The 23706-nt window shown below is 40.7% G+C and overlaps 2 protein-coding genes across 3 annotated transcripts; both read right to left on the bottom strand.

The window, feature by feature from the left end:
* Window positions 1–2551: 2551 nt before the first annotated feature.
* Window positions 2552–21419, bottom strand: GluRIA (Glutamate receptor IA). Its single transcript, XM_002047305.4, has 14 exons — window positions 20510–21419; window positions 18764–18916; window positions 18174–18301; window positions 15563–15692; window positions 6383–6636; window positions 6012–6188; window positions 5671–5907; window positions 4672–5032; window positions 4504–4598; window positions 4266–4433; window positions 3731–4183; window positions 3431–3675; window positions 2972–3362; window positions 2552–2900 (listed from the first exon to the last, which is right to left on the bottom strand). The coding sequence occupies exons 1-14, from the start codon at window positions 20655–20657 to the stop codon at window positions 2865–2867; spliced, it is 2976 nt and encodes a 991-aa protein (XP_002047341.2). The 5' UTR covers window positions 20658–21419; the 3' UTR covers window positions 2552–2864.
* LOC138911059 (uncharacterized) lies at window positions 9210–14610 on the bottom strand. 2 transcript variants are annotated; one of them, XM_070208056.1, is made up of 2 exons: window positions 13058–14610; window positions 9210–12980 (listed from the first exon to the last, which is right to left on the bottom strand). In XM_070208056.1, exons 1-2 carry the CDS (start codon window positions 14308–14310, stop codon window positions 12875–12877), a joined length of 1359 nt encoding a protein of 452 aa, XP_070064157.1. In that variant the 5' UTR covers window positions 14311–14610; the 3' UTR covers window positions 9210–12874. The 2 variants fall into 2 exon arrangements, with proteins under 2 accessions (XP_070064157.1, XP_070064158.1); XM_070208057.1 differs by having other exon boundaries at window positions 13036–14606.
* Window positions 21420–23706: the final 2287 nt, after the last annotated feature.

The raw sequence follows: 23706 nt of genomic DNA, 5'->3' as shown, positions 1-23706 counted from the left end.
TCACACGCCGACACGCTCCAAGCCGCCCTTCCTCCTCCAGCCCAGCGCTGTGTCGCACGCTCTCCCGTTGCGCCACTTGATCTGTGTGTCATTTTGCACGAGTTACACAAAAAAAAAAAAGAAATGAAAAAGTAAAAAAAGCGAATCCGCTGTGATTTTTGGCCATTACCAGGCAGCCACGCTTATCTCTGGCAACAAAGCATGGAATACATGGAATTCGCATGGAATACACTTGGTACATATGAAGCTATATCTATGCACATATCGCACGACAGAGATCTGCGACACACATTCATTTCTCAAACGCATTCCTCATGCTCTCTCGCTAGCTGTTGGCTTCCCCTGCCCAACTCCTGAATCCGGCTCTGACTGTGCGCTCGTCGTCGTTTTCATTTTTGGTCCTGCGAAAGTTTCAACCACATACGCCATATTACGCAAAATGCAAAGCATGGCGGATTGACAAAATAAATAAATATGAAAATTTACGGCAAAACTTTTTTGTATTTTGGCAGTTCACTTAAAACTGTTTTGAGTGGGGAGTTGTTCTGGGCAACAACGGCTTTGAACTTTTGCTGCTCGTTCGTCTGATGCTGCCGCTGCTGCTGTTTCGCAATTTATTGAAAAATCGATTTTTAAGCATTAAATGCGTCCCGGCAAAAAGTCAGCCTGCTTACAGTCCCACAAATCCTGCGGCTTTTCAGCAAATCAACACGGCTTGAAGCACCCGCTGCCTGGAGCCAGCATCAGCAGCAGCAGCACCAGCAGCAGCAGAAGCCTGAGCACCTCCCTTTACCTCCAACCCAATCTGCAGCAGCAGCTCGCAACTCAGCGCGTGACTCTGTCGAACTTTGCTGCCCTAAAGAACCAACAAAAAAATAAAAAAAAAAAACTGAAAAAAAGGAAACCAAGAATAAACCCCAAGAAAAATGTAAAAATTTATGCAAAGCGCTGCGAGTTACTTTAAGTAAAGCCAAAGCTGCTGCTAGTTTTTCACAACGCTCGAGAATGGCCCAAAAATTGAGACTCGTAAGCTGGGGTTGCTACTTGTTAAGGGTTAAAGGTGAAACTTTGAGTTTGTCTTGGGTTACCAAAGTGCCAGAGCGTGATGTATAAGTATTGTAGAACGAGCCAGTGCGAATGAGATAAGTTTCCCGTTGGCTGCTCCAAATGGCTCCGGGTAGCAGGCGATTTGTCGTCTATTCACGAAAAACTGTCAGCGCATTTGGGCATTAGTTCGAAGGGTGTCTTGTGCTCCTTTAAGTAATTCAAAACTGTTGGAAGCACGATTAGTGCCGATAAAAACTTTTAAAACATAAAAAAAAAGAAATATTATTGCAACTAATTCAAAAAATATATAACAAATATTTATAAATCTAGGCTGTAAGCTATAACCAGTTCTAAGCCTAAGTCCCAGCTTAATGTTTGTAAAATTTAAATTGCTTCATACAAACTTTCAAAGTCTATAGCAATACAATGGATGTACTAGACCACAGCCAGGGCAGGGATTTGGTTCGAACAGCAAGTCGACAAATTTTAAATATTTGGTGGCTATTTATTGGAAAGTATTGTTTATAATAATGGTTGTCACCATTATCATAAATGCCATGTCAATTGGTTGGCCTAATATAATCGGGCCTGTAATAATCGATTTGTTTGGAATTCTAAATATAGCCAAAATGTTGTAAATATATCATATTAATTAGTTCATAGATTAGTCCCATAATTTGTGCATGTAAAATCAACAGCTATGCAATTAAATTTGTTCGCAAATATTGTTTTTCAATTTAACAAAAACAAAAAGTTAAGCACCAAAAGGAAAACACAGAAAATGGTATAAAAAACTTTCGATTTAACCAGCAAACTGAAAATCTGGCTAATTCTCACAAAAGCTGATTTGCCACAATTTAATATAATTGAAAGGCAGCTGTAAAAATAATTTACAAGGCCATTAATGTACATGAAACTCAATTCGAATTCCAATTGAATTGATAGCCAATATCTAATTAAATGTACTCAACCGCAAACGCACACATACGCACACATTAACATGCAAACAGGCTGATAACAATTATCGAGAGCACATTACAATTTGTTATTTGTATTTATTTGAATCAATTACAAATTGAAGCTAGGCGCAACTGAAAAATATTTAAGAAAAAAATAAATTCTTTCAGTCAACTTTAGTTTTGCACGAGTAGCGCGAGCTTTGTTGACGTGTTTGTGTTAACTTGGCGCGCATGCATAATTTACAGCCACGCCAAGCCGTGCCATGGTGTGCCACGCCCACTGCTAACCCAGTGGCCCATCTCCTGCCAGCTGCCGCCCGCGCGAAGCTAAACGCAAAGTTTACATTGAAAGCCGCTTAGGTTGTGCAGTCGAGGTGGTTGCTTTGTTAAAACTTTAAGTCAGCTAAGCGGCTTACCCTGTACACACACACATATATACACGTACACATGCACACGCACACACAAAAACCGACGCACTTCTACGCACAGGTGCATACACTGTATAACTCATACGCCGCGTGGTTCAAAGCCAATTGAATCCACAGTTCGTATGTAAATTATGCGCTTTGCTTAAAATGTATGCTTTATTATTTTGAATAATTTTTCACTTAAGCACTAATTACAGCTAAATTTTTTTTTTTTGTTTTATTATTATTATAACGCAATCCCACGTTGTATACATTTATCAAAAATACAAATAATTATGCTGTACAGTTTTAGAACGCCGCTGCTTATCCTCATCGTCATCCTCATCCTCATCTGTTCTTCCCCTGCACGTTGATTGCCAGCGTCGTTTAGTTAATGCGTTTCGAATGCGTTTTAATGCTATATACAAAATAGATCGGGGCTCAATCGCATTTACATGCTGTACTGATAGCGCACATTGGAGGCCAGCTATACGATGTGTATAATGATAGAAGCAATGAATCCTGTGTTCGTTTCCTTAAATTTTTGCTATCACCCACCTCAACGCCGACCAAACGCTCATCGTAGTCGCTGCCCGCTTGCATGGCCAGCTTGGCCTGGGATTGCATGATGGCATCCGAGAGTGAATCCCGCTGATATGTAGAGGAGCCCAGCATGCCGCTAGTTGCGCCGTTGGCTGGCACCTTCAGGCGCGCCGTCTTGCTGCGGCAAAAGAACTCGAGAATGGCCACCAAAACCGAGAGCAGCAAACCGCCAATTAATATATAATAGATGCCGGCCACATTGCTTAGAGAGAGCTCGTTGGGTGTGGAGGTCTCCTGGCTGTCCGAATTGGGATTACACTCGGTTTTGTCGAACCACCATTTGTTGCGCAGCTTCAGCAGTTCGCCGTTCTCTTTGAGCGACAGAACCGCCAAATTGAGACGGTTTCTAAAGGGGCCAAGGGTATAGGATATGGACGCTACCCCACTAACTAACCTATTTAATCAATCACTTACCGCAATGGTGAGCCAATGGGCGTGGCTATGCCGAAACCCTTGGTGTCTATGTTACGACCCACTTTCATGGTGTCACACGGCGCCCTCGCATTGACATACTCATTCTTGGGCGACTCCACAAGGAGCGCGTACTTGCCCTTGGAGGTGCGCACACGTCTGATGCCCTCGTCGTAGGTGTGCACTGACAGATGCGGATTGGCGTTCATGTACTCCCACATTTTGGTATGCAGGCCAATCTTAGAGCGCTAAATGGAAAGCAGTTATACAATGGGGCCTGCATTAGAAATGTGGGTAACTTACACGAAAGAAATCCCAGGTGGCCCCCTGCAGAAGTGTGCCATACTGTACATCGGTTTGCATGGCCAGATCCTCGGGCGATTTGATGGGCGCCACCATGCGCTCCACGGTAAGAAATGCAGCCAAATTAGCTGTATAGGATGAGATCAATATGATGGTGAAGAACCACCACACGGCTGCTGCAATGCGCCCAGCTATCGAGGGTGGTGTCAAATCGCAGCCTTGCTGCATAAATGCGGCTAGCGAATACCAAAAGGAGTTGAGCAAACTAAACTCATTCATTGGCACCGCAGCTGGCTGATGCTGCTCCGGTGGCTCGCCGCCAATGATGCCCGGTGGCTGCTGGGCATTGGTATCGTTCGCTGAGCGACGCACGATGCGCCACTCGTGGGGCGGCAAACGGGTGACAAAATAGAGCACAATGCTAACGCCCACATAGCTCAGGATGACGCTCATCTGTAGAGCAAAGAGAGAGAAAAAGAGAGGGAGGCAAAATCTTGAGCACTGGCTATGTGTTTGAAAGACTTGTTTGACCTACCCAAATCTCCTGCGAGAGCGGATTCAAAAAGCTGAAGACACCCGGAGTTTGCTTCACCGGCTTTTTAATCATTATCGAGATGCCCAGGGACATAAAGGGCTTGGTAAAGTCTATGACGCGCTCCCGCTCCGCGGTTATCGTCATGGCAGCAATCGCAATGTCCGCCTCCTTGAATCGCAATGACAATGATGCAGTTACAAAGTGTTGACAAGTGTTGCCAGCTGTGTCTGTATCTCACCTTGCGCACCAGCTCACCCACCATCCCATCCCAGCCGCCTGGCGCAAACTGATTCTCGGCTCCATAGCTGCCATCCTGCACCAGACGCAGTTCAACTGGCCGTGCAAGAAATGAAAGGAGAACCATTCATGGACTTGTACAGATGCACAAGTGAAAATCTGAACTTACATTTAATGCCCAGCCTGGTGGCAATCAGCTCAGCCATATCCTTACAATATCCCTCAAAGCGTTCGTTGCCAACCAGCTGCTGGCCGTAACCAGCCCTGTGCATTAGATATGGTTCCTCCAGCACACTGGTCACAATGTAGGTGTGATTCCGTGTATAATCCCCATTGCTGGCGGCCGATGTACGCAAGCTTGGGCCATGATTGCGTTGGCCATGGAACGGCATGAAGCCAGCATCATCTCGCCATTCGGCCACCTGTTGCAGTGTGCTATTCACGGACATTTCCACCACCTGCAAGGTGTAGTTGACGCGTCGGCCATCGTCATCAAAGCGCACAGCGCCAGTTAAGCCATCGATTTCCACCTACAAAGCAAGTGTAAACAATCAGATTAGCTGAGGGAATTGGGAATCGCTTTAAAAATACCCACAAAAAATAATAGAAAACAATTCTTTGGAACAAGTAAAACATAAATGTTGCATAGAAAGTATTCAGCGCCTGTTGAAGAACAACTTCTTTTTTCATTTTTATAGACAAATATTTGCAATCAGAAACTTTTATAATTTCAGTCTATCAGACACCTACTCTCAAGGCAAAACTTTCATAAATATACTTATGCAATTATCAGAGTTCGCTGTTCTTTATTTTGTATACCCTGTATAAATTCAGCGGAGCTGACGGGTGGTATGAAGCTAAAAAGCGCATGATAAATTCTACAAAATGTATTCTGTTATGGATCTTCTACTTGGCAAATATTGTTCCTTTTTTTATCTGCTTGATAATGCGGAATGCTTGATTTCTGTAGCTTAAGTTCATTTAACCTGATTACAGAGTATTTTCTAGTCTCGCAAATGTGTTCACCTAAATCCAAAGAAATAATTTCAAACAATTTCACCTCGAAATTTAAGATTTAAAAATAACTTCCTCCGAATACTTCAACTTTTGCGTGGAAAAATTCTCATCAAAAAATTGTTGCGCCCGCATGGGAAATGTTTAATCTTACCTTGCGCAGGACCCGTGAGATTTTCTCCCCCTGCTCCCAAGGCGTAACCCAGCCCTTGGAGGTGCTGCAGTCCAGCAATGCGCTGGATTCGTTCAATGAGTTGGTGTTGCCGGAGCCGCCCGCATGACTTCGTCGTTGCAGATGATTGGCACGAAACTGATCCGGTTTCTTGCGCAGAATGCGATTGAAGGCCTCGACAAGCACAAATACCGCATCGTACATGAGCGCCGCCTGTGCCTGCAGTGTAAATGGGTGATGTGGTTACGTGGGCGTGGCAAGTAGAGAGGAAAGGTGCGTTTAATCTACTGACTTTAACAACTTTAGACTGTGTGAAAATTTACCGAAATGGCTGGCAAGCTGCCGCCTCCCGCTGCGCCGGTACCACTCGCCTGCTCCAAGCGCTTCCGGCTGTCATGAAAATCACGCAAGGCGCGCCGATTAGTGTCCACAATGCGAAAGCCAGTGATGTTGATAGCTCCAAACTCCACGATATCGCTGGGCCAGTGGTTGTCCATGACCTACGCACAAAAAAAAAAAAAAAAAACAACAGCACGAGAGCGAGAGCGAAAAAAGAAGTAGAATCAGAAAGGATAACAAAAGGCCAACGGATGCTGGTAATAATTGCTTATTAAAGACGCACACAGCGGGTGGTAGGAGGAAATAAAAGCTGGTAAGTTGCCACGGAATTTGCTGTCTGGCATTTTGCACTCACCAGGCCGCTGAGCAGGTAATGATAGGTGCGCCTGCCGAGCTTTACATCCCGCACATGCTGTATGATGATCTCTTTGGCCATTTCCGCCGGGCAGTCGAGCACGATGCGCTTTTTGCTGAAACGCCCCAAATCCTCCATCGTGTGCAAAAATTCAATGGCCATCGTTACGTTGGCGATGCGTTTGACCATTTGCACACGAAATGTTTCATTTCCGGGCTTCAGTTCTTGATAGATTTGCTGCAGGCGCAGTAAGCCTACGGCAGCCAAGTGGGTGGGGCCCAAAAAAAAGATATACAATACAAACAAACAAACAAACAGCAGCGCCCGGTGGCGTATGAGTAATATTGAGTGCCATATAAGCCATATATATATATATATATATATGTAGTAAGGCTTGTCGGGTACGCGCGCGTGTGTGATGGTGTGTGTGGGCGAGATGGATGGCAATCAAAAGTAAAACGCCAGATAAACGCGATTTCAGAGATGAATTCAACTGAAGACTTCGCCCCACAACAAAGGGGTCCATCAAAAATGTTATTAAAGAAAGAAATATTCGAAATGCATGCTTTATGGACTTTGTTCGACTTATGATATAAGTAAAATTTCTTAAAGCAAATTGTCTGCATACAAACTTAACTGTAGCCAAAAATAAGCACGAGTATTTCACATTATACCCTGTTTATGCTTACACCACATCTGATTTAATTATTTAAATATATTTCAAATATATATACCAACAATCGCTATAGCATTTCTCCCTCCGCCCATCCCAAAAGTCTAGCACTGCAAATAACCATAAAAGTTTGATTTAACTGTTGCATATGAATCTGATTTTATAGCGTTTGAATATGATTTCATGATTTTGGCCATGTTTCGAGGAAAAAAAAGCCAAACACTATAAAATGTTTATTTATCTCTTACGGCTATTTGCTATTGGCCCATATTGCTTGGCATATTTTTCTTCTTTTTTTTAGGGAATGTGGGAAGAGTGCAGCTCCGTCTGCTTATGAATACTTTATATACACACTCAGTCACTCAGTCACACTCAATCACTACCCCAATCTCTCATTGCCAGGCCGCAAAAAACATTTTCACACGCCATTTGTTGCACGGCGTTGTTGTCACAGATGTCTTTCTTGTTGTTGTTGTTCTTTGTGCTGTTGTTGTTGTTATTGGCTTTGATTTCGGGCTGCATGATTTGTTGGCATTGGCCACAAAACAAAAATAACAACAACAGCAACGGGAACAACACTCACTCAAACCAAAGAGGAAACGGAAGTGCACAGACAATTGAAGTACTTTTTTGTGGCACGTTGGTAACATTTCAATAAATAGCGCAACTTCCCTCCCCACTTGGATCCAGTCGAAAAAAAAGAGAAGAAAATAATAATAAAATTGGGTGCGTGCTGTTTGTTCAGCCATTTGCTTGCCGCTGCCGCTGCCGCTGCCACTGCCGCTGTTGTTGCTGTTGTTGTTTGTGTGTGCGATGATGTTTTATTGAATGCTTCCTATGTAGTCGCGTATTGCTTTTTCTGCAACTTTTGTATTCATGAATACGCCAAAAAATATGCTACCAATTTGTCGCCGTGTGCGATGTTCGTTTACCGAACAGCAAAAAAGCTGAAAAAAAAGGTTGGCGATAACAGCGACAGTCCCCGGGTCTAGAGAGAAGAACAAAGCAATAACAACAAACTGCTGACAGCGGCATTAAAATATAAAGTCTCGCTGTGGTGCCTTTCGTTAACAATGTAAACGATGCCTGGCAACGTGTATTGAGCTGAAGTCGGCCAAAATGCCAAAACCCAACAATAACAACAATGGCAGCAGCAACAGCAACAGCAACAGCAGCAGCAGCAGCAGCAGCGGCAGCAGCAGGCAGTAAGAGTGGCAGCGCCCAAGCTGCTGCGGCATTTCCTTTTCCTGCGCCGTATGCCAGCGGCAACAATGTCGGCCTACTTTTTGGCAAACGGCGCAAATATTAAAAAACGTCCAAAAAAAATATTCAAGCAGCAGCAGCAGTGGCAGCAAAAAGGGCCAAGCGCTGCCAGCAGTTGCATAAAGTCATAAATTTTATTTCACACAGAGTCATTAACACATGACACACACACACACACACACACTCGCACAGACACACAATGGCAGCAGCTCCATAACGACAGCCTGTGAACTCATTACAAAAGGCGCAAAAAAAAGCGTCGGCATAAAAATGTTCAAATAACACACGCAGAAATCACTGCGGCGTATACGTAATATCATATGAAATTTTTACACAACTCGAAGTCATTCGACTGCCTGCCATTGTGTGTTAAAGAATACACATGTGTATTGCGTGTGTGCGAGTGCGAGTGCACATGTATGTGTGTGTGTATGATGTCTCTGGTGCTTGCCTTGATGTCTTCATCTTTGGCCGTAATTGCTGTCGTCGTCGTCGTCGGCGTCGCACGTAGACTGCAGGAAATTGCTTTGAAATAAATTTCAATACAACAACAATACGGAAAGAAGCCTAAGACAACAGAAACAAAAAAAAAAAACATTATGTGGCATTGTAGCCAAGTCTCAGCCATATGTGCACAGTCCGTCCAACAGCCTCTGTCTGCTTGTCCCTGCTCAAGCAGCCGGAGCACTTCTAAGCGCTCGAGAGCACTCAAGCCTCAGCTTCAGCCTGTCTGTCTGGGTAGCTGGCTGGCTGGCTGGCTGGGGGGCTGGCGGAGCGTACTCTTACTTTTACTTGTAGCACTGCCTCTTTGTGCCGCTCATTTAATTACATATTAGCAAAAGAAAAAACCAAAATGTATATATATTGTAATAGTATGATTTTCTTCGTTGATTTAACTTATGTTCGGGTTGCCTTTTTATTTTTAACAACACGTCTTCTTACTGCTAGTACTGTAGAGAGACTGCCTTCCACTTCTTCTCTGCAGCCGCTTTTCTTTATCGATATTTACTTATCGTACTGTTATAATTAACATAGATAGTGACACTATAATACCCTGGCTAGGGTTACCAATGATACTCTTATCCTATTACAACTCGGCCATCCTGACAAAGAGAGCTCCCGATCTCTGTCTTTTATATGTGTATCTATCTTTATAACTAATGCTTATTGCCTATTTTCGCATCCAATGCTTAAAGTTTTGGCTATTCCAGATACCAACGTACGGGTTGCGAGATAATTGAAAGCCTTCTACATCCTTTAACAAGTATCTATCATTTTTTAAAATCTTTTCTATACTATAAGGCCCTTTATATCTTGGTATTAACTTTTTTGAAACTCCTGGTGTGCTATCAAAATTTTTTACCATGACATAGTCACCTATTTTATATTCTACTGATACTTTCTTCTTTTTATTAATCCGCTCTTCATTTCTGATTTGAGCTTCTTTTTGATATATTTCTCCACTCTTTCTTATATTTTCTAAATTTCTTTTATCACACGTGTTCACCTGTGTAAACTCTTCTAATTTTTCTTTTAATTCATCAACAACTTTTCCTTTCTGTTGTAATCCGAATAACATTTCGCTTGGAAATTTCTTTATGCTTTTGTGTTGTGTGTTGTTTATTGCATATTCAACATTTTCTATAATAACATCCCAATGTAAACCATTTTCTGGCTCCGCCATTTTTGCCATCATCGGACCCAAGTCTCTATTCAACCTTTCCACCTGACCATTTGCTTGCGGACAACCCGTTGCTATTTTAATATGCGTTACTCCCTCATTTTTTAAAAATTCATCAAACTCTTTTGCAGTAAAACAACTCCCTCTGTCCGATACAATGAACTTAGGTCTACTATACGCTCTGAAATAATCTTTTAATGCCTTAATCGCTTCTTTCGTACTTGTTGTCTTTGCTGTATATAGTCTAACAAATTTTGAAAATCCGTCAACCACCGCCAATATATATTTATTAGCCCTTCCTGCATTAATTGGTCCATAATGGTCTATATGGATCATCTCCCACGGTTTGTTTCCTTTCGGTATGCTATGTAATAGTCCTTCACTCTTACCCGTCTTGGGGGCGAAGGCAATGCATTTTAAACAATTCCCTATATGCTTTATTGCTTTTTCCTTAATATATGGGAACCAGTAACTCTTTCCAATGGCATCGATCATCTTATCTCTCCCAGCATGTCCCAACTCATCATGATATTTGTAAAGTACATGTTCTTCCATATCCTTTGGTACATAAAAAACTAATCTGCCATCATTTGTTTTTCTGTAAATGACCCCATTTCTCATTTCGAATAGCTTGTGCTCTTCTTTTTCTAACATCTTTCTAATATCTACCAGTTTGTCATCTTTGCTTTGGCAAATAACTAAATTGTCCTCAAAACTATTGGATTCAATAACTAAAATGTCCTCATAACATCTGCTTAACGCATCCACATGTTGCATTTGCTTGCCCGATCTATGCACTAACTCAAAATCGTAATTTTGTAGTTCTAACGCCCATCTAGCAATTCTCGGATTTAAATCTATTTTGTTAAGCGTTAAAGTTAAAGAGTTGCAATCTGTCATTATTTTAAATCGTTTTCCCTGCAGATATATACGAAATCTGCGTAATGCGTAAATGATGGCTAGCGTTTCTAACTCAAAACTATGATATTTAGACTCTACTTCGGTTGTTCTTTTAGAAAAATAAAAAATCGGGTGTAATTTCCTATCTTCTTTTTTTTGAAATAAAACAGCCCCAAATCCCACTGCGCTGGCATCACAATGTAGTTCTATTTCTTCTTTGTAATTATATATTGATAGTACTGGCGCCTCTAACAATTTATCTTTTAACATATTAAAACACTTAAACTCCTCTTCTCCAAACTTGAATTTCTTATCTTTTTTCAATAAATCATATAAGGGTTTAGCTAATATAGAAAAGTTTAAAATGAACCTCCTGAAGTAGGAGCATAACCCTAGGAAACTTTGTACTCCCTGAATTTTGTTTGGTATTGGAAAGGATTTAACCGCTTCTAACCCTTTTTCATCAGCCCTAACGCCTTTACTATCCACCACAAATCCTAAATATTTAACGCTGCTTTTAAAAAATTCACACTTATCTAATTTCAACTCTAATTTGTTTTGCACCAGTCTTATAAACACTTCCTTTAAGGTCTCCATGTGTTCCTTTATGTTTGTACTTGCTATCATAATATCATCCATGTAAACAATTACCTTATTATCTTTTATCATATCACAAAATATGTTATTAACAAATCTTTGAAATACATGTGGCGCAGTTTTTAAACCCATGGGCATCCTAAGAAATTCATATTGTCCTAAAGGGGTAACAAATGAAGTGTATTTAATAGATTGCTCATTAACAAAAACATGAAAATACCCGTTTTTTAGATCCAACTTTGAAAATACTGTTTTTCCGCATAGTCTGTCTAATAAATCGTCGATCAATGGTAGCGGGTAGTTGTCTCTACATATAATTTTGTTCAGTCTTCTAAAATCAATACATAACCTCATGTCTCCAGTTTTTTTCTTCACTAGTACTATAGGTGATGCATACTCTGAACAACTTGGCCTAATGATTCCATCTTTTAAATAGTCGTCTAATAATTCTTGCAATTTTTCTTTTTCCATATAAGATAACCGCCTAGGTGTACAATTAAATACTTTGTCGTTTTCTAATCTTATGCTTAACTCATGTCTTAATTTTGGCTGATTTGGCCTTTTCGCTTTTACATAAGTATTTTCAAATAAATTTTCAAATTCACACTTTGTGCTGTAATCAATATCTTCACTTAAAATATATATATTTTCTCTTTTGTTAGAATCTTCCCAACTTATTGTTAAGATATCCTTCTCAAAATTCTCTTCTAACACTCCCATGATTTCGCTATTCACTGGCGCTTCATTAACATGATTATTAATTTTAACTGCACTGTTTCCTATATCTTCTATAATCACTTTTTCAATCCCGGTTTGATTATAGATAATTTCATCACTAACAACTTCTTCACTATCAGGTTCGAGCTTAAGCTCTCCATAACTAACTATCTCATCACTAACAGTTTCGATCCCAATCACTTCATTTCTAACTATTTCACCACTAATTATTTTATTTCTAACTATCTCATCACTACCAACTTTATCACCAAGCGTTTCCGGACTAACAATTTTCTCACTAACTAATTCATCACTACCAGTTTCATTACTGACTATTTCCTTATTAACGATTTTATCATTTAACAATATAGTTTCATTTTGCTCGTGTTTGATATCTTCATCGTCCACTTTTTTTTGTTTTTCTTTGTAGCTTGTAGCTATGATATCATTTTTACCATTATTCTGGTGATCAACTTTATGCCCGTTCACAATTTTTAATGTTCTTAAATCAATATTTAAACCAAAAGAATCCATAAAATCTCTACCAAGCACAGCGTCATACCTCATAGACTCATTTGCCACAATTATAACATTAAAATAAACATTTATTAACTTTTTCTTCATAAAACATAAAATTTTTCCAAAATTTTTCAATTTACTTTCATTTAAACCTACATACGAATTTGCATCTGGCATACGCTTTACTTTTAATGGCACAAACTTTTCCTTTAAAAATGAAATAGGGCTGCCAGAGTCTATAAGGCATTCTGCAATTATTGATTTGTTAAATGAGTTACTAAAATGAATTCTTAAGTATCTTACATATTTGTTTTCCATATCATACTTTTTATTTGGACATCCTGCTATTAAATGATCCTTTGAGCCGCACGCATAGCAAGATCCTGCCTCCCGTTTGGGCTTTAAACAATCTTTGGCCCAATGGCCCTTAACATTGCAATTGTAGCAACGTTGTTGTTTGTCCGCCTGTGCTTCCTGTGCAGTTTGTTTCACTACATGGTTTCGTACCCGTTTAATTGGCAACTTTATAGCTGCAAACGCACGTAAAATTTGAGCCGGATTGGTAAAGCAATGCATACTAGCTTGAGTGCGCAAGTTTTCGCAAGGTATGCCTCGAATAATACCCTCCATTAACTCCTCTACATCAATGTTGATGTCCTGTGCCAATATGCTTTTTTCGCTAAAATATGTGGCGAACACCTCATCTGGTTTCCAAACCCGATCCTCGAACTTCTGTCGTAGTTCCGACTTCGAAAATCCTCCCCCGAAGGCCAAAACCAATTGATTTAGCATCTCGTCAATCGGAGCAATGATGCGCATAGGGTCTGCATGCAACCACTTCAAAGCACCGCCTTTCAATTTGCTTATACAAAGCAAGTGCTGTTGCATATCATTTAGTCTGTAGATCTTGGCCACATTGAAGAATTGCATTACCCATTTACGCACCTCACTTTCTCCAGTAAATTCTAATAAAATTTCCTTGGCTAACATCATCGCTCCAGTTTGGATGCAATTATTTAAGTTGCCTCCGACAGCGTTGCCACTTTCGTCGATCCTTCCAGCTGCCCCAGCGTTGCCCGCTGCACCAGCGTGATCAGCTGCACCAGCGTTGCCATCCGTTCCAGTGTAATCAGCTGCACCAGCGTTGCCATCCGTCGACCGTGGTCTTTCTTCAGTGTGACCATCCTCTAGCTGCAATAAATCGCCGACTTCACTTTCTTGCTCTCCCCCGTCGCTCCCGCCGATGTGCGAGTTGCGGTTCACCGTTACTTGAAATTCTTCTAGGAATTTTCGAGACGCTTCAATTTCGAGACGCATCAATTTCAGCATCTCGGCGCCATTTGCTATTTCGTCACGCTGTTGTTGCATTATGTTTTGCAACTCATTTTGAGCCTCAATTGTCTGTTCCTTGTTACGTTGAACTTCAAGTTCCTTTGCAGCATCGTCTCGGATATCCACTGGTACCTTATTTAATCTCGCCATCAGCTCAGTTTTGGTACCCTCTGTTGGCAAATTTAGTAATGCCAACCAACTTTTCAATGTCGCTATTGACACGTCATTTATATTTATATTTTCCATTTTGTTGTGTTTTTTTTTTTTTTTTTATGAGTCAATCCCACTTCTGATATTGTAATAGTATGATTTTCTTCGTTGATTTAACTTATGTTCGGGTTGCCTTTTTATTTTTAACAACACGTCTTCTTACTGCTAGTACTGTAGAGAGACTGCCTTCCACTTCTTCTCTGCAGCCGCTTTTCTTTATCGATATTTACTTATCGTACTGTTATAATTAACATAGATAGTGACACTATAATACCCTGGCTAGGGTTACCAATGATACTCTTATCCTATTACAATATGTAGAAGCAGCAGCTGAAAAACAGTAGCAAAAAGGGCAGGCTACGACCGAAGAGGCAGCTGAGGGGGAGCTGTTAAGTGGCACAAGCAGAAGATATTATAGACATGTGTTTGATGTTTGATTTCTATTTACTTGCGTGCGGATTAATGCACAGCAAAAGAAAAAGAAAGTGTTAGAGAGCGATAGAAGCGTGGCATAGAAATAACAGCCAAGTTTATGCAATTTGCTTTTATTAGGAATTATTTTAAATAAGCGCTTTCAAACTCTAGTATATGTAATTTATTTAGCTGTCTGTGAAACTTAATTCGAAATTCGTTGAATGCTTAACATTGAGTAAATTGTATTAACAGACCTCTTTTTGGACAGTATACGTGCACATACCAATAAATTTAGCTGAAGATGTGTTTATAGTATTCTTGAAGCGAGTGTTGTTTGCCTAAACAGGTCTAATGCAAAGGTCTTATGTCTTGCATTGTCAAAACTTCAAATGATTTGCCATAGTAATAGTCTTTCTCTCAAGCGTATTAATTACACAAGTATTTTTGAATTTCTATTTTAAGCCAAAGTTTTAAGTGTCCATGGTCATTAATGTTGCCTAAATCAAATTATTTGTGAGCTATCAACTTTCGATAAAGTTGTGCTTCAAAAACTTAGCTAAATATACAAATTAATCTCAATTAATTGGCATTGTTTTGCTGCAGCCCTCGTGGCATTGGCTTCGTTATGCCACACACAGACACAAATACAACTAAAATGTCAAACACTCAGTGAAACAACAAAAAAGCAATAACAAGAGCAACAACAAGGTCGAACAGGAACCAACCGCCCGTCCATTGGCGCCCCATTTGCTTAGCGCTAACGAAAGCGAAAATGAAATGAAATCAAAATACACGCAGTAAACAATGGGATAATGTGGCGCACATTTAGCCTGACGGGCCGCACTCCCACGCCCTCTGATTATCTCATACTCACCATCATGCGAATCGTATAGATAAATAATGCTTTGCCAACCGTAGTATTGTATGGTATCAATAATTGCCTGATGATAATCCGGACGCATGCTGATTGCAAAATCCAACAGGCCTGATGACGGGGTAAGCACCTAAAAGTATGCAAAACAAAGCGATCCATGAGTGGAACAACAGCTCTCAGTTGGGGCAGGCTTAAAGGCGACTGCCACCCCCCAGAGCCTAACAATGTAATGTGTACGCTACATGAAGCAATAATAAAATGAAACGCGTTTCCGCTTTGACGCTGCCAGCGACTGGCAGTGGGTTGTGTGCGAGCAAAGGCGAGAGGGCGTCGTTGAGGGTGAGTGTGAGTGTGAGGGCGAAGGACATGTAAGTCCTGCCTTTTACCTGGCAGCCAAGTAAGTTAGTACGAGTATATACACGATATGTATATGGTACAACAAGAGATATGTACACAGAGACCCGTTTCCGTTTAGCTGTATATACACACACACGCACACACATACATACAGCTGCCTGAAGGCGCACGCAAATGCGCAGTCTGATGTGTGTGTGCGTGTGTGGCACAGAGAGAGCCGCCGCTGCTGTTATTGTTGTTGTTGTTGCTGGTGCTGCTTGCCGACGCCATATCTTGATTTATAGTGATTGAAATAAAAGAGGCCAAGAGCGCATCATAAATTTTTTTGCGCTCACTGTAGAGCTGTGTGGAGCGCGCATCGGGAGCGCTCGTTTGGCATTGTCTTCCGGCTGCGGCACTTTGGGCTCTTTGGCTTTTTGTTTTGTGAAGTGCCAGGCACAGTGACAACAACAGTGCCCCAGCAACAACGACAACAGTGGCAGCAACAACAAGTCGCCTGTGTTGTTGGTAGTAAATTTTCTTCAAATTACAATTATTATGATTTGTGCTTTGCTTTTGATTTAGTGCAGCGTCTGGCAGTCACAACAACAACAACAACAACAGCTCTCTGTGCGTCTGTGTGTGTGTTTGTGCTTATAGCCACTTTGTGCGATGGCTTCATTTTTATAAACTCTAGCTCCGTAAATGCGTGCGTGTGTTTGTGTGTGTGTGTCGCCACTTGAACTGCAGCTTGATGTTTAAATTAGAAATGTGGCAAGAGCTCTACCCGGCCACCCCTCTCGCCAGCCAGCCATTCAATGCACACCATAAACTGCAGCTTAAGCTGTTTAGTGAGCTGAATGAAAAGTTATGGCCAGCAGCTAAGAAAAATGTTCAAGCTGTACGCAGAAAATGCACTTCAAGTTTTATGGCTCAATCGGAGCCTTTTCAATTGGTCGATTGAAGTGTTTCATGTTTTTGGGTGTGTCAGCCATAATTGCTATGCTACCATAAACCAGCAGCCTATTGACCCAAATTAAATGGTTTGAAATTTCACAGTCTGTTGCCAGAAACACGCACACACACACATACACACGCACACACTACATACTGCACACAAAAATGTGTTGACGGAAAAGTTGTTTAATCTGTTGTCGGCTGAAATGGAACTCGTTTTATTTGCATTTGGCATTTAGCTGGCATTGTAGAGAGTTTGTCCGAATAATTGTTTTGGGGGCCGCCACTTTGATTGCTATCAGTCGGTTTTTGTTAGATTTTTTTACGGTTTTTTTTCCTCTTTTTTTTCATTTATTTGAAATATGCAAATGTCAATTTGCTTGCGGCTAAATTTGTTTCAATTTTCTATTTAACATTTAACAGTTTGAGCTAGGTCAGTTCATTTGTCGCTCAGCTGAGCTAGTTCCCAAGCTGAACTACACAATAAATTTAATTTAATATTCTGTTGACAGTTGCGGAAATATTTCTTAATTGACTTTTTCGTTACACACATACACTCATATCGCATAACAATTGCTTTGGAAAATCTGTTTTAAAATAGTTGATAAATTTCTCTAGAGATTTGCAAAGCTTTTGAAGAGTTTTAATTATAATTTCTTTGAGCTGTTTCTCATTTCACCCTTGATGAGCTAATTTTTTCGGCCATGAGGCTGTCAGAATTATTGTTGTGGGACTGCCACTGTATTTTCCTCTAAATTCCTTTTTGCTCTAAGCGAGTTCGGAAGCAGTCCCTAGCTGAATTAAATAATAACTTTGTTAGACAAAGTTTTCTTAAACATTCCAAAACACGAGATTAGTTGAAATATATGTTAATAGACTTTCCGAACATTCTTTACCAATACTGCCTTATTTTTTTTTTTGTATTTCTCTAAGGGCTCGCAAAACTGATGAAGAGCTTTAATTATAATTTATCCTACACACCACAGAATTCCACACACACGCATTCCACATATTCTCTTTGTTTCATTACGAACTCTGCCCTTTTTCCGAGCCCTCCGGCGACTTCATTACTCATCAACACACACACACACACATACATATATATATATTTAAACATGTGTGTGTGTTACTTAGTTTATTGACTCTCCTCTGTTCAAGCTCATATCATGACGCGCTCTCTCCCTGCCTCTGTCTCTGTCTCTCTCTTTCTGACTGACTGGCAACAAACCACATCAAATGTAAATAACTGCACACAAAATCAATTACGTATGACATTCTTTTTTTATTGGGGGTGTGGCTGGGAACGTTTGTAACTTACCTTTTCCGGAAACCAGGGCGTCACGAATGGCATTTGGAACGTATTCGAATAGGAGTGCAATGTGTCAAAGGAGTCCGGCGATACGGCGCCCAGCATTGAGTAGACTCCGCGCGAGAATTGATTGCAAACTGCAGGTTAAAGCAATAAATTTTAGCTTCTTTTTTCCTTTGTATTTTGGCAACGTGAGAAAATAAGAAAACGAGAGAGGGGAAAACGCGTCGGGGTAACAATGGAGTCGGGCTGGGATTGGGATAGGTCACAAAGAGTGTGTTCTGTCTCTGTGAGTGTTTGTGTGTGTGTGTGTGTGTGTGTGCGGGAGCAGTGTCTAGGTCGTGATGTAAATGAATGTGCGCAATTAAGCGACTGCCGAGGCTGGGAAGCTGGTTGCAATTTTCAATAAAAATGCGCATAATTAATGCAGACAAGTGCTGTGGATCGGGGATTTGGCGGGGCACATGGGCAACAGTTGAGTGGTTTCACTTTATTGTATTTGTTTTGCTTTGTTTTGTGTGCGCGTGTTTGGCTCTGTGGCAGGATGTGGGCGGGACAAGGGCTAGGGTGTCTGCTGTCAGGGGCGTGGCAACACCTACTCAAGCGCGATAATTTGAATGCATCCGCCGTATTGATGACATCAACGTACGCCTGCAGCTCAAAGCGACGCGCACTGACATTCAGATTGTGATTGAGCATTGCATATTTAAAGGCTGATTGCACATCGTCCGTGCCCTGCTCGAAGATGGCGCCTGTGAGCAGAGAAAGAGATAGATAGAGAGAAAGAGAGAGAGAGTGGGAGGGAGAGATAAAAAGAGTGACATAGTTAGAGTATATAGAATATTTTTGCTTCGTTAAATATTTAGGCGGCTTTTGACACAGTCCTCTAAATATTAAACGAAAGCGCACTGAATAAATATTTACACAAATGATAGTATAACACACACACACACACTCGCACACACATATACACAATAGCAGGCAGGTACTCTAATGCCAAACGAAGTGTTGATGCTGCAATTTTGCACGCTGCGCTTTTGCCCGCCTGGCAGAAGCCACATGGCAGGAGGCGGCTGGTGGCAGGCACCCGGGCCCACATAGGACCCTTTGCCACAGAAATTGCAACCGGAGCTGCTGCTGCTGCTGCTAGAGTCCTGTAACAGGAGCAGGTGAACAGCTTCGCGTGCCAAAGCCAAAGCCAGTCAGCATGACTGTCACATTAGCACAGCGAGCTGCACAGCGAAACACACTCACACAAGCTCACACATACACACATGCTCACGACTACAGCACACATGCAGAGCCAAAATGACTGCAGGCGCTGTGACTGAGGTGCTACAGCGTAATAAAAAATAAAACAGCAAAGCAGAAAAAAAAAATTATTTGAAAAAATGCAGCAAATAACGTTAAATTGTATTGCTGCTTGTGTTCCTGCCAGCCATAACGCCGCAATTCCAATTATTTTTATATGCCATATGTAAAATATGGAAATTGCAAAATTGATTGGAATTCATCTATAAAATTGATGAATAGTTAAAAGCTGCCCAAAAATGTAAGTCAAATTAAATAAAGAACATATTGGTCAATCAAATGCGTAGTAGGTAAGCCAGCAAATCGGCTTTGAACCGAATCAATTCCAGTCCGAAATGCCATTTTTTGTTTAGTATGAACTGAACTTTCAACTTTACTCAGAAAACAGACGAGCCCATAATTGAGCTCGTTCAAAATGGAACATATTTAATTATGATAGACCAAGCACTAAAATATGAATAACTTAAGCCCCATATTTGATAGGTGCCAATGCATAACTACCCAAGGTTTGAACCAACATATTGGTTCAAAGATTTGGAGCCCCAGCTTTAAGTTTGCTATAAATTTTGCTTTTGTAGCTGTGACAGGGATTTACAGATATACAGATATCTTCAAGAAATAAAACTTAAAAATTAAACTTTTCAACATCTGAGCCCTTTCTTATAATCAGCTAATCCATTATCCCCATTACATTATGATAATCGTATATTGGAAAACAGAAAAATCTAATTGAAACCCGAAATGGTTTGTAGGAACACAATCCATATATGCAAGCATGCAAGCATGCATGCATGCATGCATGTAGCATGCAGCATGCAGTATGCAAAATGCAGCATGCCTGGCTGAAGTCACAGAAATACAATCACACCCATAACCATTGCCATTACACATTGTAGCGAAATTCTAGCGACAACTGCAGCGAGTCCTTTTGGTTCTACCGCTGCCGCTGCCGCTGACGGTGCCTGCTTCCTGCTGCTGCTGCTGGTGGTGCTGCTGCTGCTGGGTATGCCTGGGGCGTTGCTTTTGATACTCACCTAATGGTATTTTCTCGGTTAACGATGCAGACTGTTGTTGTTGTTGTTGTTGCTGCTGCTGCTGCTGAGCTGCGCTAAATTCCAGCCAGCAAATGCTGCCAGCGCACATTAAATGTAAATATGCCAAGAATTTTAGCCTCGAATGCATTTTGTATTGCTATTTGCTTTTGCTACAAATTCGGTGAGAATTTTCCACTTGTAACTTGTTCCTGTTGTTGCTTCTTTCGTTTTTTATTGAATGTGCGTGTTTTCTTCTTTCTTTTTTTACTTTCGGGTATTTGCTACCTTAATTTGTTGCAACAAGCCGAACTTGTTGTTGTTCTTTGTTAGGCGCGTGGCAGCGTGCAAGAATTCGTTGCCTACTTAGGAGCGCGTTGTGTAGGAAGAGTTGATTGTTTATTGTTTAAGCGTGACTTTTATGGCGCTAATTAACTTAATTAATAATTAGCTGATACGTTGAACTTCTATATAATTTTAAGTTTTAATTGAATTTTTAAGTATATTGATGTGTGATTTTATGTATTTTTTAATTTTTAACTAACTGCTTAGATTAATATGTTTTAGTTAATTTAATTTAAGTTAATTTATTTAAATCTAGCTATGTCGCTCTTGTAGATCTTTGAGTAAGTTTCTTGAGGCGCACTTTAAAACTTGAGCACGCTTGACTTTAACTGGAAGCACGCGCTGCCCTCAACCCTCGAGCGAGTCATTCGTTGCCCTCACGCACACGCTCACCCACACCACGGGCCGCACACTCGCGCACACACACTAGCACACTAGCACACCAGCACACTGGCACACGCACACGCACAGAAACAGGAGCTGCTTCGGCTGAAGTCTGCTCTGCAGTCACTTCTTTTATCCGCGCACATGAACCAAACGGCAACGCGTTGTAATCAGCACTAAAAACGCCTAAGCTGCCCAGTAACATGAGACCCAGCATCAATGCACGACCACAAAGCAACTTTGTTGCTTTGTCGCCCTATTACAACGCTCTCTCACACTCTCTCCCAATCGTTCACGTTCAATGCTGGATGCTGTCTGCTGCTGGCTGGCTGCTGTGCTCTTTGTACTAAAAATGAGCACACGCACTCGCACGCTCTCGTTGGCCCTCTCTTGTCTGCAAAGTGCTTCGGCAGCGCCAATTACTGACCTACTACGTTTAGGACTACATAAGTTCCGAGTTGTTGTTGTTGTTTTTGTTGTTGTTGCTGCTGCTGCCGCTGCTGCTGCTGTTGATGTTTGTTTACGTTCTGCCTTGCATTTTTGGCTGCATAATTGATACGGCCAACAGCAACAAGAAAGGCAACAACTGCAGGCGGCGCTGCAGCTCGAATGCGTACAAATCGTTTTACCCAACGCAGCCTAACGGGCACACTTTTTCGCAGCTTTTCCCCCAATTTTGTTTTTGTTTTTGTTTTTTTTTCTTTTTATTTGGTCATTACTAGCGATGCCGTGACAATCCTTTTAACAAATCTCATTAGGCTGTCAATTACGTGCGATTGCCGTTAGTTTGCAGTGTAATGAAATCTCATTAATCGACTTGAATTTCTCAAACAAACTGTAAGTGCGAGGCAAGTGCGCCACGCCTTGCATATTGTCGAGGTCGTGGCGTGGCGTGGCATGGCGTACGATTTCATCATAATCTGTAATTAGTTTATAATGCGCACAGGAAGCGCTGGCAGAAAGCAGGAAGAGCCCAAAGTGCCAGCCAGCTAGCCAGGACAATGCCGTGCGACGAACATTTCAGCTTAACCTACAGCAAACGGCTCTTAACTACAACAAAAACAATAAGAAAAGAAAAAAAAATGAAATAATGAGCAGCAGAGAGCGCTGCCTGGTTCGACGCCTTGGCAACAACAAATCGCCAAAATCAAGCCAATAAACATAAAAGTTGATGGCAAAATTTTTTAATTAAGAAAATCAATGAATATATTTTTTTTTTTGTTTTTGCTCTTCATTATTTCATTTAAACATTATGGCCAGTGCTTCTCCCTTTTTCAGCTTCTTTCATTTGCCTTCTTTATGGCCAGCGATTTTAATGCTCGTTAATAGGTTTTTACAACTTTAATATGCATTTTGTAACACATAAGTGATATAGAAAGCGAGCGATAACGGGCGAGATGGAGAGAGAGAGAGAGAGAGAGAGAGCTTAAAACTAAGTGTAACTCTTGATTACTTTGATAATTATTATTCCCTATAAACCCTCCTTATTGTCAACGTATATTTAAAAATATGTGTAACTTAATTTAAGTTCATTATATAGAGCATTAAATTTTAGTTCAGCGCAAAGTATGGTATTAGCATTAAAAGTGATATATTAAAGTTTGTAAAGGCTCCAATTTAGTAATTTACAAGGAGACTATTAAATCGCTAGTAGATTATTTAAAAAAGGAAGTACTTAGATTCAACTATAGAATATATTTGAATATATTTAATCTCTCTCAACCAAGGTAGAGTATAGAGCAGTCGCATTGATTTGCTCCAATCACAGTCACATTCCATGAGCTGGTAGGCAAGCTTAGGTTAGGCCGCTTGACTAATTTAGTTTTGGTATTGGCAAAACACAGAAGCAATTTTATTATATATTTTATATTATTGATGAACAGAGACTGATGCTTTAATGGCCCTTTGGCCGGGGTTTCTGCTTTGTGAGCTTGGAAAACAAAACCTGTTCAAAGTGTATTGATTTATTTGTTTTTTTTTAAATAGTGTAATGAAATATTTTAATTATTTTGTACTGACATATGCCATTGTTAGCTGCAAAATATACACAATTTCAGCATTCAATATCTATGCATAAAATCACAGCCACTCTTTAACTTGTTGGCGTTAACAAAGAACAAATAAACAAGCAAACTAACTATCAACAACAAAGCAAATAAATAAATAAATGAGCAAACAAATACACTTTCATATCATAATTAAATTTGTCTCCCATTTCATACTTGCCCAGCCAGATGGGACCATGCGATACGCAGCAAAAAAGAAAAAAACAAAAACAAAAATCAAAAGAATTTTTTTCTGTGCAATTATTTAATGCAAACTCCAATAAAATTTTAATTGCTCTTTTTCATAAATATGTAAATTGAAAAGTGCGTCTTTTTTGAGCAATCCCCAGGGGGTGGGTGCCAAGGGGAGCGGGGTGCTGGAGGGGGGACTGCGCTAATTATTTACAATTAAAATTTATGCGGCTG

The sequence above is a fragment of the Drosophila virilis genome, chromosome 3, assembly GCF_030788295.1.
Source record: "Drosophila virilis strain 15010-1051.87 chromosome 3, Dvir_AGI_RSII-ME, whole genome shotgun sequence".
NCBI classification, from domain to species: Eukaryota; Metazoa; Arthropoda; class Insecta; order Diptera; family Drosophilidae; genus Drosophila; species Drosophila virilis.
This window is presented reverse-complemented; position numbering and strand designations above follow the sequence as displayed.